We start from the raw sequence: 17,954 nt of genomic DNA on the forward strand, positions 1-17,954 counted from the left end.
TGTTTGGAAAGTTCATTTTAGTCTGTTCTCAGCAACAAAAGCGTAATTTGAGTTAGTGTCATTTTAAAAGGGGTTGATCAGCCTTTTGGACCATGAACAACCCAAAAGGCTGATCCAAGTTCTGAAAAATCATCCAGCTGTCAGTCGCTACAACAGATTCATAGAAGGTTTGATAAAGTTCTTCAACTCGTATGCAGACGACACCACGTTATATTCATTTAAAAAAGTCCAGTTTCCCTCTTGATTATTTCATCAACTGCAATATTTAACCAAGTTTCATAAATCATTATACAAAAGTTTCGTTTCTGGTAGAAATCAGTGAAGGTTTTTGGTGCTTTGTACCATGAAGTAAAAATAAAAAGATTATAGCCAAAAGTTTGTGTTTTGCTTCATATTGCTCATTTTGAGAAGATTGTTTTTCACCTGTTTTGTTGTTAAACCTAAACATTAAATTTAAAAAAATTACCAACTAGTTTGCAGAAAGTTTGCATCGACCTCTTAAGCCTGCTGACCAAAATGATGCCATTCTCAAACTGCAGCTGTGGGCCGCACAGAATCACTCCAAGGGCCGTAAATGGCCCCCGGGCCGTACTTTGGACACCCTTGCTCTAAACCAAAACTCAACTCGATCTTCACGTTTTCCTTCTTCTTTGCCTGTTCTCCTCACCATTATGATAGCGGTCAGCAGAGCCGTGCTCGCAGTCATCACGATGAAGCTGTCGATGAACCAGGTGCACCAAATGACCCCGCTGTCGACCCCCATGGCTTTGAGGGTCTCTTTGAGGCGCAGCTCCTTTTCCAGCACGATGCTCTTCACCGTCATGGACACGGAGTAGATCCAGGCCAGCACCATGAACATGGGGAAGCAGCGGTTCAGCGTGATCATAAAGCTGCAGGAAAACAGGAGAATGTTTTGGAGGGAGATCTTAATTCAACTTGAACAGTTTCACACATGGAGCTGGAGTGAAGCTAAACTGGTCACTGGAATCACAACAAGCTGCTCTCCGGTGGGATCTGACCTGCTGAGAAACCAGTTAGTCCTTCAATCACGTCCACTGTGGAAAAGATTACACACAAACACAAATAGCACACTAAGATACAGTAGTTAAAAACACATTAGAATAAAAAGAAACTGTGGCACAAATGCTCTTTACTGCGCGCACGTCTACTTCCAGTTGACCTTTACTCACCAGGGGTCAGACACAAAACAGCAAAGTTAAAATCTTGTTTTTTTTTTTAAATCTCCTTCCATACCAGAGTTTTTAGAATGAGTCATCTTATGTTGAGAAGTGATGGATTCTGTAGTTTGCTTTAATCCCAATAAATTAACTACTTGTACTGCAGTATCCGTCCTATAAGTCGCATCAGTCCAAAACTGTCTAATAATTTGGAAAAATCCATGAATAAGTTGCTTCGCCGTATACGTCGCATCTATTACGCGTCACCGCTGACAACCTGAAAACCTGGACCGGTGTTGTGCTAAAAAACGACTGACTGTCAAACGGCGACCGCGGGAGCGTGCACAGGAGGACTTTAACAAGAATTTAACAAGATTAACACTTAAAAACAATTATTTGTTTGCTCAAAATTATATCGAAGGTGTGTCTCAGTTTAACTTTGACTTAATAAATGCACTTTGACGGTCAAATCAGCTGCATTTTAAAAGTATTCGCTGCCTCGGTGCTCTGGGAGCGCGCGGAGGGAGGACATCGGGAAGGAGGAACGCTGCACACTTCTTCAAAATTTAACAAGATAAGCACCTAAAAACAATTATTTGTTTGCTTGACTTTATAGTAAAAGGTGTGTCTCAGTTGAACTTTTACTTAATAAATGCACTTCAATGGTCAAATCAACTGCATTTAGCCAGGGCGGCGCAGTGAAATGAAGCTGATTTGACGGTTGCTCCAGGTGAGCTGGACGAAGGTGGCTTTATGGCAAGCCGATTGTGTTATTCATAGCCACTTACATGACACAACAGCATGCCATTCTACTCAAGTGCCATCTAGTGGCTGAAAACGGTAGTGTTCAATATTTTCAGTCAGAATGAATGAAAACGGTCATATCTCAGCCCAATACTGGTTTATAAATATGAGGGAAAAACATAAATAAGTCGCTTTGGCGTATAAGTCGCAGGGCATGCAAATTAGGCAAAAAACTGTGACTAATAAGCCGGACAATACAGTGCCGTAGTCTGCTTTTTACAAAGGGACAACGGAGCTGGAGTTGCCATGCTGGACCTCCTACAAAAATCAGTCCTTCTCCATGAACCAGATAGTTTAAGTTCCCCTAGCTGTTTAGGATTAGTAGAACCTTATAAATACAAAGACCAGCAAATAGGAATTAAATGTATAAATACATTTAAATTAAAAATAAACCTAAAATGTAGTCCCTCTGAATAAGGACAACTGGTCTAAAACCAGTGCCCTTAACGTGAGGTTACAAGGTCTCAGGAGGTTATTGGACTGATTTTCATTTATTTATTTTCTTCTTTCGGCTGCTCCCTTCTTCAGGGGTCGACACAGCGAACTAAGTCACACGAAGACTTGGCAATTGTCTTTACGCCGGATGTCCTTCCTGACGCAACCACAGACCACTGAGCTACCACAGCCCTCTGTGTGGAGCAGAGGGCTGTCATCTAGGGTGCCTGGGGGAGCAGATGGTGGGGGTTAAGGGCCTTGCTCAAGGGTCCAGAGTGGGGCTATTGAGGGTGGAGGAAGGTGTGGGTGTTTTAACTTTCCCACCCACATTTTGATGTCGGTACGGGGAGTCGAACCGGTGACCTTCCGATCACAGGACCACCTTCTCTAGCCTCGGTGCCACCACTCCCCCATAAAGAGTTTTACCTGATTTTTTTATATATATAAATATAATTTTAGGAGAGAACAAACATCAATATATTGAGTAGTGAAAGTGCTTTTCTCAATAAGTAATAAAATAATAAATAAATAAAGTGGGCCTGTGTAAATCAGAAGGTGATTCCCTAAGTATTGATGTATTTATCAAATCATCTACATAAAACAACACAATAAATCTCCTTTCTGCTCTGGCTTTTGGTTTCCAGTGACCCCCACAAGGCCACCCCATTCAAAAATTTCAGCAGGCACCACTATGGATAGTAGAAGAGGACGGTAATAAAGTCCTGATATTGTATTGTTATGTATTTCTGTTTTCTGAGCCTCTTATTGTTTATGGATGACTGCCTCAGATATTGCTACAACTAAGAATAGATGTGCATCAGTCCAAAACTGCAGCGTGCAACTACACCTTTAAACTTCATTTATGGACTTTTTTATTTAAATATGGACAATCTTGCCAAATTACTCAAATCCGAAAGGGACAATAGAAAAAACAAGTGGCTGTATTTAAAATGAGAAACCCAGCCTTCTTCCTGTCGTGTTTCCTGTTGGTTCGTTTGTTCAGCTGCGTCACTAAAGATTATCATTCCACGCCGTCTTATCTACCGTATTTTTCAGACCATAAGGTGCACTTAAAATCCTTTAATTTTCTCAAAAATCGACAGTGAGCCTTATAATCCGATGCGCCTTATAGTCCAAAAAATACAGTGCTGTAAATAAAGATTAATTAAAGGAGCTCACAGGGTTCTTTCACATTAAAACCAGTTTGAATCCGTGAACTCACAGGTCATCCACATAACAAGGATATGGCATCTGCTGGACGTAGACCCCGAGAGGCCGATCGTTGCTCGTGTGAAGCTTAATGATCCCGTGATCGATCATGTCCTGCAGGTACGCAAAACCGCCCCAGATGTACCTCTGGTCCTCCACGGGATCCGCTCTGGGACCAGGATCCCAGTACCTGAAATAGAAAAAAAGAAAGTGAACGATAAAAGTGATGGGATCTGTTAGAAATTGTGTTCTTTAAAACAAAAACATATTTTAATCAGATTTAAATTTTACCAAAAAAGTTAACGTAAGCCTTTTTTTGTGTCTTAGTTTGTTGTTGTTTAAAACAATCCCGACCTTGAACTGTTGAAATAAAAAATAAAATAATCGTCCTGAATCCAAAGACTGTTAAGCCACATGTTTGTACGCTGCCTTTACTTAAGCGGATAAGTTTGAGTCAGAGCTTGTTACAATCTGATTATTGTGTTGTACAGAAGCAGGACTCCCACTGCGGCCATTACTGCCCGCTGCTCTGCTGTAAGCAGCCGAGAGCACCTGAACACACCATAAAAAAACATCTACTCAGAAATTAGACATCAAAGAAAAAAATGCATGAAAGTGATGCTGATGAGAGGATTAAAAGTAAAGGTAACGAGAGAAATTGCATTTCCTGTGAAAATGCAGTGTAGATGCTGATTGCTGAAGAACTTGCTGAAAAACGGCTAAAATTAACTAAAAACAGCTGAAATGTAGCTGAAATGGAAGAACAAGCCTAAGTTAGCAGAATAATGAGAAAGAGTACATATATATTTTTAATTAGGTTTAAAAAAGCAGAAATGAGCACAAAAATAGCTGAAAAGTAGCAGAAAGAAGCTTAAACTAACAGAAGGAAGTAGAAGGAGCTGAAATTAGCTACAAAATGTGGAATTAACTGAAAAAGCTAATTTTTTTTAGCACAAATAAATAAAAAGTAGGTGAAATTGCAGAAAAAGCTGAAAGGAGCACAACAAGTTGAAATTAGCATAAATAAGTTAATTAGGCTCAAGTAGCAGAAATTACCATGAAAAACTTGAATTTATCCGAAAACAGCTGAAATAGAAAGAGTGTCGGCTCTTACTGACCTGTCTTTGATCTTGTTAGTCCGCTCCACTGCATCGATGTCCATCCTGATCTTGTACTTGACATGCGGGGGGACACTCGCGGTCCAGGGATACATGTCCTCGAAGACCACGCCGGCCCAAAACTTGTTCTCCTCCAGCAAGTGCAAGGCCTGATGGATCATCTGGGCCTCGTCCGTGTAAGCCACAAACTTATCCAGACTGATGCACTGCGAACACACACGGAGGGCACGAAGATGAGGATCTGGCAGCTTCGCTTTGGAAACAGGCTGATTTTCTTGATGTTTAATGCCCTTTAGCTTTACAAAGAAATGATAGCCGTAATGAGATTTTTGCCCTTGTAATCTACAGCGATGACTCTAGAATGAAGCAATCAGCAGACGTTCATCTAATCATCACAGCTTTCAGTCGTTGCCGTTCAAAAAAATCATTTAAGTTGTTTTCAAAAGCCAACACATTTAGAGGATTTTTATTTTTATTTCGCTCGGATGCAGATCTGTTAAGGCAAGGACAGCACAGAAATCGTGGCTAATTACCGACACCGCCCGATGTTTTTCTGCAGAGCAGAATGTATCCTTTCACTTCTTTCAGCAGTCACCTCATCAATAACCAGTGACCCAGTTTCAGTGGCAGCTATACTCCAGGTTTAACAGATGAAGTGCTATATGTTCTCCTTTCCAACATCCTGCTTGGGTGTTTCTTCCAGCACTTGTCAAAGATAATATTCATTTCTCTAAAAAATCCAGCAAAGCTTGACTGTAAGGCAGAGCATGATTTTATTTATTTATTTTGGTTTTGGGGTAAACTGTGTTAAAATCCTATTTTTTTTCCTGTCACATTAAGAAAAGTACTAGAATAAACAAATGTACAGAATTTTTTTCTTCATCAACCCAAACATTTTGCTAATTTTGTGTGTGCTTCTGATGACTGGACTCTTCAGAACGTCCATACATCATCTTTACACGCCTCTTCCTTTTCAGGTCATAGTGGTCACTGGTGCCCACATCCAGCAATCACTGTGCAAGAGGTGGGGACACCCTGGACAGGTCTCCAGTCCATCACAGGGACACATAGAGACAAACGAGACAAACAACCAGTCACTCTCGCACTCACACCTAGAGACAATTTGAGTTACCAATCAGTCTAACATGCATGTTTTTGGTCTGTGGGAGGAAACTGAGGTACCTGGAGAAAACCCACGCATGCACGGAGAGAACATGCAAACTCTACCCAGAAAGATCTGGGATTCGATCCAGCAACCTTCTCACTGAGAGGTGACATCTCTAACAACTTTGCCACCGTACCGGCTCTTCAAGTCAAGTCAACTTTATGTATAAAGCACATTTAAAATGGAAGCTGTTATCAAAGTGTTTAATACCAATAATAGCACGAGTGAGAGTAAAATTCATGGAAAATAAGATGCAGGAAGAGAGCCACCTGCATCATGAAGGACCCCACTCACCCAGCACGCACACTTTTTGCCCCGCTCCCCTCATGCAGAAGGTTGAGGAGTATTAAGTGCAGAACCACTAAGCTGAGGAACAGCTTCTACCCTGAAGCTGTTAGACTCATGAATATCTAGTCAGGATTATCACTGAGAAAAGTACTGTGAAAAAAAATCACTGTAATGCCACTTAGTTGTTGAAATGTGCTGCTGACTATCCATGATGCTGATTTATTTCATGTTGCTGTGTTGATCCATCCTCATCTGCTCACACAGACTCATGTTCATGCTGCTGTTGTTTGGCACATTGTTTTGTACTATTAGCGCTTAGTATATTCTTAGTTTAGTGTATTTTTTTAGTTTTTAGTCTCAGATCGTACTACTGTTTTTCTTTACAATTTGTATTTTTGTTGGATGTAAGTGGGACCCTGTGTACATAGTTTCATTCCACCTAATGTACGTTGTACCACAAGTGATGTGAATGACAATAAAGAACCTTGAAACCTTGAAATAATAACACACACTGATGATAATACTGAAAAATTAATTAAAAGTATTAATAACATAAGAACACACACAAACATCAGTACTATGCTCTTCCGGTTCTTTTTTTCTTGATTATTTATCAGGAAATAAAGAAGAAAATGCCATTTTAGGCAGCCTGTAAAGTTTCTAAGTTCTGGTAACAGCTTTGTTCTTGTTTTATATCACATGAAGATTAATGTTGTTGTTCTTTCTTAGTCTTTAGTATACCACACAGCTTTTCATTATTAAAAAAATATCAGCCTCTGTAGTTTCAGCTGTTCGGTCGTGCTTCATCAGGTCTTTGTGATCATCTTCTGGCAAAGGACAAGCAGTAATAATGTTTTTGCCTGAGTCCAGCAGATGAACGTCTCCTTCACATTGTGCATCACGCCAACAGCTATAGCTCCGCCCCTTCTCAACATGACACGAGCTTCAATCTTAAACATGAAAGGGTGTGGGTCATATGCGTTCCATTAAAGAACGCTAATCCTTTTTGCTGAGCTGTGTGTTTACATCTAATCCAGATTGTGCTGTGCTTAGTTTCACTGAATTTCATGTCTGTGCGATGCTTCTTTACTCATTTTCTCTTATAAACTTATTTGTTTCCCCACCTCCACCTGTAGCCCCTAGACCAGAAGTGGGCAACATTTTTTCCAAAGGGCCACATCAAGATGTTTAAAACAATCAAAGAGACACATAGAGAATTGGAAAATAAATTTTCTTAATGACAGATAATCTAGACGAACTTTTTCTTATTGTAGCATAGTTAGCACGCTTTATAAAACAAGTCTTTCCAAAATCCTTTAGGAATATAAGACATATTCTGTAAACTGGCTCTTGAGACAATATATTACACGTTACTTGTATACCTGGATTATTGAGCATGGACTTTGTTATATTACACGTTAGCTGAACATGTTATACATGTTGGCAGAAATAATCAAAACAAACTTACATACAGTAGTCCCTCACTACTTCACGGTTCATTTATCGTGTACTCACTCTATCGCGGTTTTTCAAACTAAGATTGGACATGACACACATTTGGCTGATTGATGGACGAGCCGCAAGATCAGCATGAAATTTTTATTTAAAATAAATTATTTTAAATTATTTAGCACCTGCTGCACATTTGTGCAGCCCACGCTGCAGGATAAACTTCCTGCTGCAGCTGATCAGCTGTCCTCCGTGCAGAGCGGAGAAGAGGGCGTGGCCAAGAACGCTTGCAAGTGGCAAAGAGCAGAGGAGGCAGGAAGCTGAAATCATGACATGCTGTGCTCTTTTAGAGCGTTTAGAAACATTGTTCAGAATATTGCAAAAATGTGGGAAGGGTTTAAAACGCCTTAATATATACCTGTATATATATATATATATATATATATATTTCCCACTTTGCGGTTTTTCACTTATTGCGAGTCTTCAGGGTACGGATCCCCCACGATAAACGAGGGACAACTGTATTTATGTTTCTAAGTCTTTAAGGTTCAGTCTACTGGTAGTTCTGGAAATACAATGACTTAAAAATGTTTTTTTGTTGTTTTTTTTTTGCGTAAAATGTTTAATTTAAATTTCCTTAAGTCTCATGGATAAATTGCAGACTTTTTTTTTAATCAATCTTTATTTAAAAGTTGTTGTTTTTTTAGCTAAGGATATTGGCGGCCTGATGGAGATTGTCCATGGGCCACTTTTGGCCCTCGGGCCTTAAGTTGCTCTTGTCTGCCTTAGACTCTGGTCGTCCTCAGCAGTAGAAATAAAACTAACTCTGTACGACAACCTGAGCTGAGAATTAAAGCTCTGCAAACAACATTGTGTGTTTTCCACAAGGCAAAAGTAAAAATGAGCCACGTTAATTAGAGACAAAAACAAACCTGGTTAATATTATTGATCAAGCCCCATAGAGTGCATGCAACCCTCACACCATGTCATCTATGAAACACACAGTGGGATCCCATCATGCACACACACGTGCAGCTCTTCACGCTCCTGTCGTCACCGTGTCTGATGCTTCCCTTCATATTACTGTACTAAACACTGAGCATCCTCACACAGAGCCCAAAACATGCATTCACAAAACAATCATGCTCACTCAAAGACGGGCTGAGGAGGAAGAGCCTGGATGACACTCGTGTTGGAGGAGGTGTTCAGTGTGAGGAGCAGCAGAACCCCCCCCCAGACAGAGTGAGAGGACCGGCTGCTAACTGCAGGCCCAACAGGCTGACAGCCAGCTCTAATTGGTTAAACTGATTGGGTTTATTTCCAAGAACCTGAAGGATCCTGGAGCTGAACTTGACAACAAAGACAGAGATTCCTGCAATGATGGGGTGCTTTTCAAAATCTCAATCTCTCCCCACCCCCCCACCCCCACCCCCATTTAAACGAGTCCTGAGAGGAGAAAAGGAAGTGAGAGCAATTTGTCCCCTTTTTAGTGCACTAGTCTGTTTCAGTGGCAAGTTGTACTCCGAACCAGCTCTGAGCTCAAGAGGAGGGTGACTCATTCCCACCTACTCTCTACTTTATCACCGGCTCCACAAAGGAGGCGAGGGAGTGGGGGGTGACAGCGCACTTGTTCTCCCCACCTTTCAACCTGACGGACGAGAGAGAAGCGATAAAGCTGTGCTGAGTGGTTTCATGTGTCTCAAAAGGCCGAGCTGCAATCTGCAGGGCGCAGCCCTGGCTGACTGACTCTGCTGTCTCTACAAAGAACAGTGTTGATTTAAGCACTGCGGGAGGGTGGGGGTTGGGGGGTTGTCAGAGGAGACGGGTTCCTTACCTCTCCATATTGGTTGAATATGCGTACAATCTGGTCAGTGATGTTAAAAATATTCCTCCAGTCAAAGTTTGCTGTTCCCGCCTCCCTCCTGTCTTCTGGTCCGTTGTGCAGAAAGTTCAGGATGTCTTTGGTGCTGAAGCTCGTTTCATCCAGACTGTTGTCCATGAAATGCAGCACTGTTGGGTTCCGCAGCGTATCCTGCAAAGACATACTGTAACATTATCATTTTTTTAATGATTAGAAGAAAAAGTACCATTGATTTTTTTTATTTTAGCAAAAATAATTAGATGAACAATAAAGTTTTAAAATATCAAGTTTTACCAGCAATAAGCTCAGAAGGAGGATGCATTTAGACCCAAAACCCAAAATAGCTGCACTAAACTTGAATTTATAAAGTTGTTTTCTTTTTTCTTTCCTAAGAAACAAGGCTGTGGGAACAGGGGGGGCTGAGGGTGCTACAGCACCCCACTGTGCATGACAAGAAATCAAATGTCAAAACTAAAGAAATAGAAGACTGAATGAAGAAGTAAATTCAGTAAGTTAAAAAATACATCTCTCCTAATGTTATGTAAGTTTATAAACTTCATCCATCCATCCATCCATTTTCTTTACCCGCTTATTCCATTTTGGGTCACGGGGGTCGCTGGTGCCCATGTCCAGCAATCACTGTGCGAGGGGCGGGGTACACCCTGGACGGGTCGCAAGTCCATCACAGGGACACATAGAGACAAACGAGACAAACAACCATTCACTTTCTCACTCACACCTAGGGACAATTTAGAGTCACCAATCAGCCTAACATGCATGTTTTTGGTCTGTGGGAGGAAACCGGAGTACCCGGAGAAAACCCACGCATGCACGGAGAGAACATGCAAACTCCACCCAGAAAGGCCCCTGGACCGGGGTTTGAACCAAGGACCTGCTCGCTGAGAGGCAGCAGCTCTACCAGTTGCGCCACCGTGCTGCCAGTTTATAAACTCATTTTTGTTTTTTTGTTTTTTTCTTCTTTCGGCTGCTCCCTTCTTCAGGGGTCGCCACAGCGAACTAACACGAGGACTTGGCTGCTCTTCCTGACACAACCACAGACCACCAAGCTACCACAGCCCTCTGTGTGGAGCAGAGAGCTGCCATCTAGGGCACCCTGGGGAGCAGATGGTGGGGGGTATGGGCTTTGCTCAAGGGCATAGAGTGGGGCAAATGAGTGTGGAGGCTGGTGTGGGTGCTTTACCTTTCCCACCCACATTTTGATGTTGTCGGTACAGGGAGTTGAACCAGCGGCCTTCCAATCACAAGCCCACCTTCTCTAACCTCTGCACCACCACTCCCACATAATTTTACTTTTATGATAATAGTAAACAATAAGGTAAAATAAGTTCACGTTTGGTTCCATCACTGTTTGGGGGGGTACAACTTTTTTCACAGCACTCCCTTCACATTCCCGTGGCCATGAAATCTTGTTTTCTTTTTTTAATACTGTTTGCTGTGGAACTGTTGGTGTTCTGTGCAGTGTTCGCACCCTGATCATGTTCATCTGAACGCTGCTGTGGAAGAAAGCCCAGAGCTGGGGTCCCACCTCCTCCCAGGCCTTGGCCATGTTCTGCAGCCTCTCGAGCTCCTCAAACGTGGTGTTGGCCTGGAGGCAAACAAACACACGTCCTGTGAAACAAATATTTTAAATGGTACAACAGAGTAGCTACATCAATATAAAGTGCTGTGCTAATAATGGTAATGGGTCACATGCAGAGACAAAGTGCACCATTCGAAAGCAATTTCTAGTGGAACATTTAGCATTAAAAAAATGACTTACTTGACCGTCTCTAACCAATTTATTCAGATTTTTCTTTTAAACGACACTAATTAAACATTTCTAAGCATTTTAGTTTATTCTGCTTTGTGTGCCAAATGTTTAAAATTAATTTCTTGTGCAACTTGTAACTTGCACTGCAATACATTTTAGCTCAATATTTGTCAAAGTGACTGAGTTGAGGCCATGTTTTTGTGTTTGTTGGGCCTGAATAACAGTGGCAGACATGTTGAATCAAAACTCAATGATCGCTTTTTGAAAGTTCAATTAAAATCTGTCCAATGGGTTTAATGAGATATTTTACTAACAGACGGAACTGACTCCAGCCAATGAATGCATTGCTGTAAGAAGAAACTTTGCAGCTTAAAATCAATGCAACATTAAGACCATTCACTTGGACTTTTATCAGATGTGATCCTGGTAGCACGTCAGTTTATTCTATATAACGTGTGAAATGTAATTTTATTTAAATAACATATCAAGAGTCACATAAGCTCTGTAGGCTTTAAGTCTCATTACAGCAGCTCCACTCGAAAATGAAACGTGTTACGTGTAAAAAAGCACATTTCACCTGACACATCTGTTCGCCCACACATTTAATTTATTGCTCAATCCCTCCCTCTTCCCTCTCCTCAGCCCATAGACCTTCAACCCCCATCTCTTTGCTCTCCTTTACGCCTGGAGTCAGCTCGTTTCACGGAGGGGTGGAGGTTTGAGCTCATATACGCTGTGCCTTGTAAAGAAAATAATAATAGTGGAGAAAGTGAGAGGTGAAGGCTGGAGGTGGGGGCTATTACATTCTTTAATATCTTGCGGACGGCCGGGGAGTCGGGCGTGTACAGGATCTTTCCCATCAGCAGGGGTTTGACTGAATTCCACACGATCTTTGTGACGGGGTTGGACTCCAGGGTCTGCATCAGGGAGTTGCAAAAGGGAGCTGAGGGTTGAGGGAAAAAACAAAAACAATAAAAGCTCAATAAAGCAGAATGTAGAAAGAATTAGAGATAATTAGTTATCATGATGGTTCCAAAACCCACTGCCAACGAGACCATGCATGCTGCAAAATAAATACACTTGATTAAACTAATAAGGAAACAATAAGGTAAATAAAAAGTAATGCATTTGTATTTTACATGTAGAGAACTTTAAACTTGATCAGCATTAAAATCTGCAAAACAATTTGTAGAAATAGAAGCTACCTAAATGTATATCTGTTCTCTAGGAGTGACATAAAAATACAAGTTGAAAACATGCCAGAAAAACTGCACATGGAGATTAGCGATGGTTATTATTAATTGACGTAAAATTAATTAACTGTCCTTCCCAGTATAAGTGACAGGAGCGTTTTAAAGTCGATGTTTAATTGCAGACCTTTCTTATCTCTTCTTGCTCTTGACAGCTGTGGAACTCTGAGTGGAAGAAATGCAGCTACTTAATTGATCTGGCAGCAGTACAGTAGTCCCTCGCTACTTCGCGGTTCGACTTTCACGGTTTTTCAAAAATTGAACACGAGAAAAACAATTGTGATTGTCATGACATGATTGTCAACTTTAATATTACTCACGTGATTTGGACAGTACTGGATACTGTACAGTAAAAAGTTAACGAAAAAATAAAATACCTCCGACAGGTGGCACCATTTTGTAGTTTTCCTTCAATAAGCCTATACTGTATCACCACTCATAAAGACTATATTTCCCAGAAGCCAACAGGGCCCCGCCCAGAAGCCCTGTTGCCTTCTGCTGAAATACGTAGAGGGAACGTTTTGATCTGATCAGAAAAAGTTCAATCCTTTACATTGACTTCGGCACCCAGTGGATTCAGAGAACCACATGGAACCCACTGGGAACCGGACCAGAACCAGACCTCCAGATCCATTGGCGAATCCGAGAGCTGATAGTCGGCCCAGGACTTCTGAGCAGGGGCACGCTGCTCAGAAGTCCTGGCTCCTTTCTGGAGCCCACAATGACTTTTTTCATCTCTTTATTGGATCACCCAATTGGACTACCGGGTTTCTAAAGCCTTAAAATATATATAAATACTAAAATAAATATAACGTCGCTACTTCGTAAATTTTCACTTATTGTGGGGTGGTACGGAACGTAACCCCCGCAATAAATGAGGGACTACTACACCTGCTTACAAAAGCTGTTTCAAAGACTGTATTCTCCATTGAAACATTTGAGTCAAAACGGATAAGAAGGTCTTTAAAGTGCTCAGAAACAAGTGCAAACATGGTTATCATCATATATAACTGTGATGTGATGTAGTTTGAATTATTATCCGTCTGTTTATGAAATGTTATCAGTTCAGCGCAGGAGTTCAGGACTTCACTTACTGGCAGTGTCATCGTAGACGTAGTCGTGACTCTTGCTGCCGTTGACCCCCAGAAACACCTTATAGTTGTTGTCTTCATACCAGTTGAAGGACAGGACCCTGGAGCCCCCTCCCTCTGGGTACCCACAGAAGAGGTGCGACACACTGGACATCAGCTGGGTGAAGGAGGAAGGACCTCCAGCTCGGAACAGAGAGGACACCTCCTTGAGGAGCTCCTGAGAGCTCTCCTGTTTCATCAGCTGTCCGAGACATAAGAACGTTCATCTGGTTGTTGGATGTTCGCTTGCTTTCTGACAGTGTGAATGCTAACATGTGGGGAACCTTTAGCTACCCTTCTGCAACTTTTAGCTTTTAGCTAGCCTTTTGATACTTTTTAACAAAAAAGTTTCTACTTTCAGAATTAAGTTGGTACTTTGTTATTTTACCGACCTTTTTTATTCTTTTCTTTTTACCACTTTTAGCATATAGTTAACCTTTTGCCACTTTCAGCTTGCCTTTTGCTTCTTTGACTGGCTTGTGTGAATGCTGATAAATGTGACGTTTTCATTTAGCCTTTTAGCAATTTTAGCTTTGACCTCATGCTCTGCATTCAGCACAGAACTTTTAACCTTTAGCTTGCCTTTAGCTAGCTTTTTAGTTTAGCGAGCACTGTGATACTTTTAGCTAGCTTTTAGCAATTTTGAGCTTTTACCTATCCTTTTATTATTTTTAGCTACCTTTTTATTACTTTTAATTTAGTCTTTAGATACTTTTAGTTTTTAGCTAAATGTTTGCCTCTTTTAGCTAGTGTTTTGCAAGTTTTAACTTTAAGCTATTTTTTTTTCTAATGTTTTTCTTTATTCAGCTTTACCGATCCTGAACTTTTGATCTAGCCTTTGGCTACCTTTAGTTTTTAGTTAATCAATTGCTTCTTTTAACTAGCTTTTGCTGTTTCTAACTTTGAGCTAGTGTTGCGTTACTTTTACCCAGACTTTTACTACTTTTGTCTTTTAGGTATTATTTTCTTCTTTTAGCTTTATGCTATTCTTGTTTCGTAGCTTTAGTAACCCAATTCAAGTAGTCCTTCAGCAGTCATACTGCGTTTTCACAAAAAACGTTTTTTCACTAGTTAATTTGAAGACTATAATAAATCCACTTTAATGCTTTGTGTTACATACTTTGTGATTTCCACTTTTGAGTTTAAGCTTTAATATTCACACATTGATAATTGAACTAATAGCTGTGAACGTGTCGTATGTGTTTTTGATACTTTTGGACTGTCCCAGCATGTGAAAGAGCCCACTCATAACAAAGTTCACATACTATGGTCATCTCTAAAAATCTCAGTATTTCCAATGCCAAAGTTTTTGATTGTGCCTTATCAGGTCATTTTAGTGTTTTCTTTGACATGACTGCCAACATCAATACTCTCAATCATATACTGTCAAAAAACAATACTGTATATCAATAAATTTGTCATGTATTGTTTTCTCAGGAAATGTCTCTGCTACCCTCTCATTCTCTGTTAATGTCAGCTCAAACTCTACTAGATAATTTTATTTCTAAAATAACAAGTGCATTTGATGGCATTGTTCCAGTTATAATTAAAAAGTTTCTTGAAAAACTGAAGGCAGCGTGGAGGAGTGTCCCACAGGTCATACTACAAAAGAGAATGTGTCGAGTAGCTGAGCGTAACTGGAGGAAGAATAAAACTCTAAATTCATTATGAATTGTAGAAAAAGTGTCAGCAAAATTACAATTTAGAGACTAAAAAACGAAAGGCAGTTATTTCTATCTCACATCATTAAATCAAAGAAAAACCCACACACATTGTTCACTACTATGGATAAACTCACCAATAGACAAATATACTCCACAAATTAAATTCTATAAAATGTTGCAATGACTGATTTTACCGCATTTGACACAGATGGCCATAATATATTAATTTACAGACTTGAACATTGGTTTGATTTTCCTGGCACAATTAAATCCTATCTTCAAGTCAGAAATAATTTTGTATCAATCTGCAGTAGAACCTCAGAGAATTTTCTACTATCATGTGGTGTGCCACAAGGGTCAATTCTTGGACCTCTTTTATTCAATCAATTTATTCCCATCAACCGAAGCCTTACAATTCTGTGGCCTCATACCACATGTATGCAGACGACACTCAGATATATATCAGTGTGTCATCGAATAATAGTTGCACAAAAACACACTGGGAATTGCATCTAACAATAAGTAAGGATATATATTCACCATTCTGTCTAAAATTTAATAAAGCTTGTCCTCCAAGCAGCCTACAACAGCTGTGGTCAATAGTGTTGCTAAGTAAAAGCAAGCATTTTCCATCCTTCCGCTCATCCAACAGCATAAATAAATGCCGGGTATTCGAGGGGAGTCTAAACAATTAGTTTTAAGCTGTTTGACATTTATCAGGTAATTACATACAAAGTAGGGATATTTACATCCTTTGCATCAATTCATGCCCTGCGAATTTCAGAACGTAAACGATCACATGGAAACAATAGTTTGAAAGATAAGCAAACATGTCGGACAGACGCCTGTCCTCACATGATGAGGACAGGCGCAGGGTGGGCTAAATATCCTCCTATTGACTGGACAAAAATAGCTTCATGTGAGTGAATTTCTCTCCAGCATCATTTCCTCGTTATGGAAAGGAGGACACCCTAAATATCTGCTGCTGCTGAAAGGAAAACATTCATCCAGATATTCAGGATATCAAAAACTGGTGAGATTAAATTTTCACACAGACATAAACTAGAGTTTTTCCAGGTATGATTACATTTCTTCATCCAGATCGGCAGCCATATGAAACCAGATTTAGTCATGAAATGACTAAAACCTCTTCAAAATACATTTTCCAAGTAAATGTGCTCTTGAATGCTCAAACAAGTTGCAACACAGTCCTAATTTCAGCCTCACTCGCTCACTCTTTCTTCATTTTTCTAACTTACACACGCACTCATACCTACACGGTGTGCTGAAAAGAAGGAGAGGTGGGTATAATGAGAATGCTTGACTCGCCATTCTGTCACCAGTGACACAAAAGGTCCCACCTACAGGATGTGTCACCTCAAAGGAATGTCCCCTTTTCCTCTCGTCTTTCTCCCTCTAAAGGCCTCCCACCCATCTCTTTCTTTCTGTCACCCCCGGCCAAAGTGTCAATGGGATACACTCCCCCTCCCAACCCCCCAGGGACACACAGCGAACGTGCTGAAGTGCACATCTCTTTACAGGTGTGCAAAGCCCTCATCAGCAGCTCCTCTCATCTTCAAGTTTTCAAAGATTCCAGCAGATTTTGTTCTAATCAAGTCTTTGCTGAAAGATGACATTCCTGGTTGTGTTTTTTAAATGCAGGCATTTAGAGAAACATGCAGTAAAGCCTGATCCAGAAGAGGAAAGTCCTGCAGAAAGGTTACTACAACAGTAGCTGCAACTTATACGTATTTTGTCGTACAATAAAAGGATGTGAAAATATAATTTTTAAACATGCATCAATAAAAAAAGAGAATAATCTTTCAAAATGTTTCCCTCTTGTTCAGTTTTTTTTAATCTTCTTGTCTGCTTTAGTTGTAAATTATTTTGCATTATTTAGTTTTACTCTACTTAGATGAATGGCTCAGAGCGTTTGAAGTGGGCAGTATCTTACCTGCTGCAGATGGCACTTTGACCGTCTCAATTTGGAGGAAAAAAGCTAATCATGAGCAAACTGATAAGCTAATAGCAGTGTCAAGATCACAGTAAATATCTGCTGTCCTAAATTAATTATAACTTCAAATATTTAATACAAGTTCATGCAAATGCTGTTTTATTAACCTTTATATCAAAGCTTCACATTACATGTGTAACATAGAATTACTTTGATGCTTTTGAACGAGGTGCCCCTAAGTTCTACAGCTAGCTGCTGTTGCTACTTGTGCTTGCAGTTAATGATACTGAATGCAATTAATGATCAAATAAATTTTTAAAAAAATCTACAGATTGAGACCATTCAAATAGATATCTGCAACAAATAAGATACTGATTGTTCATAACCTTTCCACAGAACCCCTCTTCAAAAGATCTGAACCAGGCTTCTTGTGTCACTCTGTTTTTTTTTTTATCCCAACTATAACTGGACAAAAGCTCTTCAGTTTATCACAGACTTAAACCACACGTGCACAAATCTCCTTCGATTGTCAATTTATAGTGATTATTATTTTTTGTATGTTTGTTTATTTTGGACTGTAGAGGCAAATAAACTATGTAAACAAAATGAACATAAAGTTCAAACATTATGACACTGCGCTCAAATTCATTGATTTTTTTTTATTTTTAATTTCCATTA

The 17,954-nt window shown here is 40.1% G+C and overlaps 1 protein-coding gene across 1 annotated transcript in view; it reads right to left on the reverse strand.

The window, feature by feature from the left end:
* The window catches only part of abca4b (ATP-binding cassette, sub-family A (ABC1), member 4b), a 56,526-nt gene that overhangs the window by 27,698 nt on the left and 10,874 nt on the right, over nt 1–17,954 (reverse strand). Inside the window, exons 9-15 of the mRNA XM_037682376.1 lie at nt 13,623–13,860; nt 12,082–12,221; nt 10,997–11,113; nt 9,481–9,678; nt 4,745–4,950; nt 3,640–3,816; nt 668–890 (exon numbers count right to left, since the gene is read on the reverse strand). Of these exons, the coding sequence (XP_037538304.1) occupies nt 668–890; nt 3,640–3,816; nt 4,745–4,950; nt 9,481–9,678; nt 10,997–11,113; nt 12,082–12,221; nt 13,623–13,860 (1,299 nt within the window). The remainder of the gene's footprint in view (nt 1–667; nt 891–3,639; nt 3,817–4,744; nt 4,951–9,480; nt 9,679–10,996; nt 11,114–12,081; nt 12,222–13,622; nt 13,861–17,954) is intronic.

Source organism: Nematolebias whitei, chromosome 9 (assembly GCF_014905685.2).
Source record: "Nematolebias whitei isolate Nwh7 chromosome 9, NemWhi1, whole genome shotgun sequence".
Classification (NCBI taxonomy): Eukaryota; Metazoa; Chordata; class Actinopteri; order Cyprinodontiformes; family Rivulidae; genus Nematolebias; species Nematolebias whitei.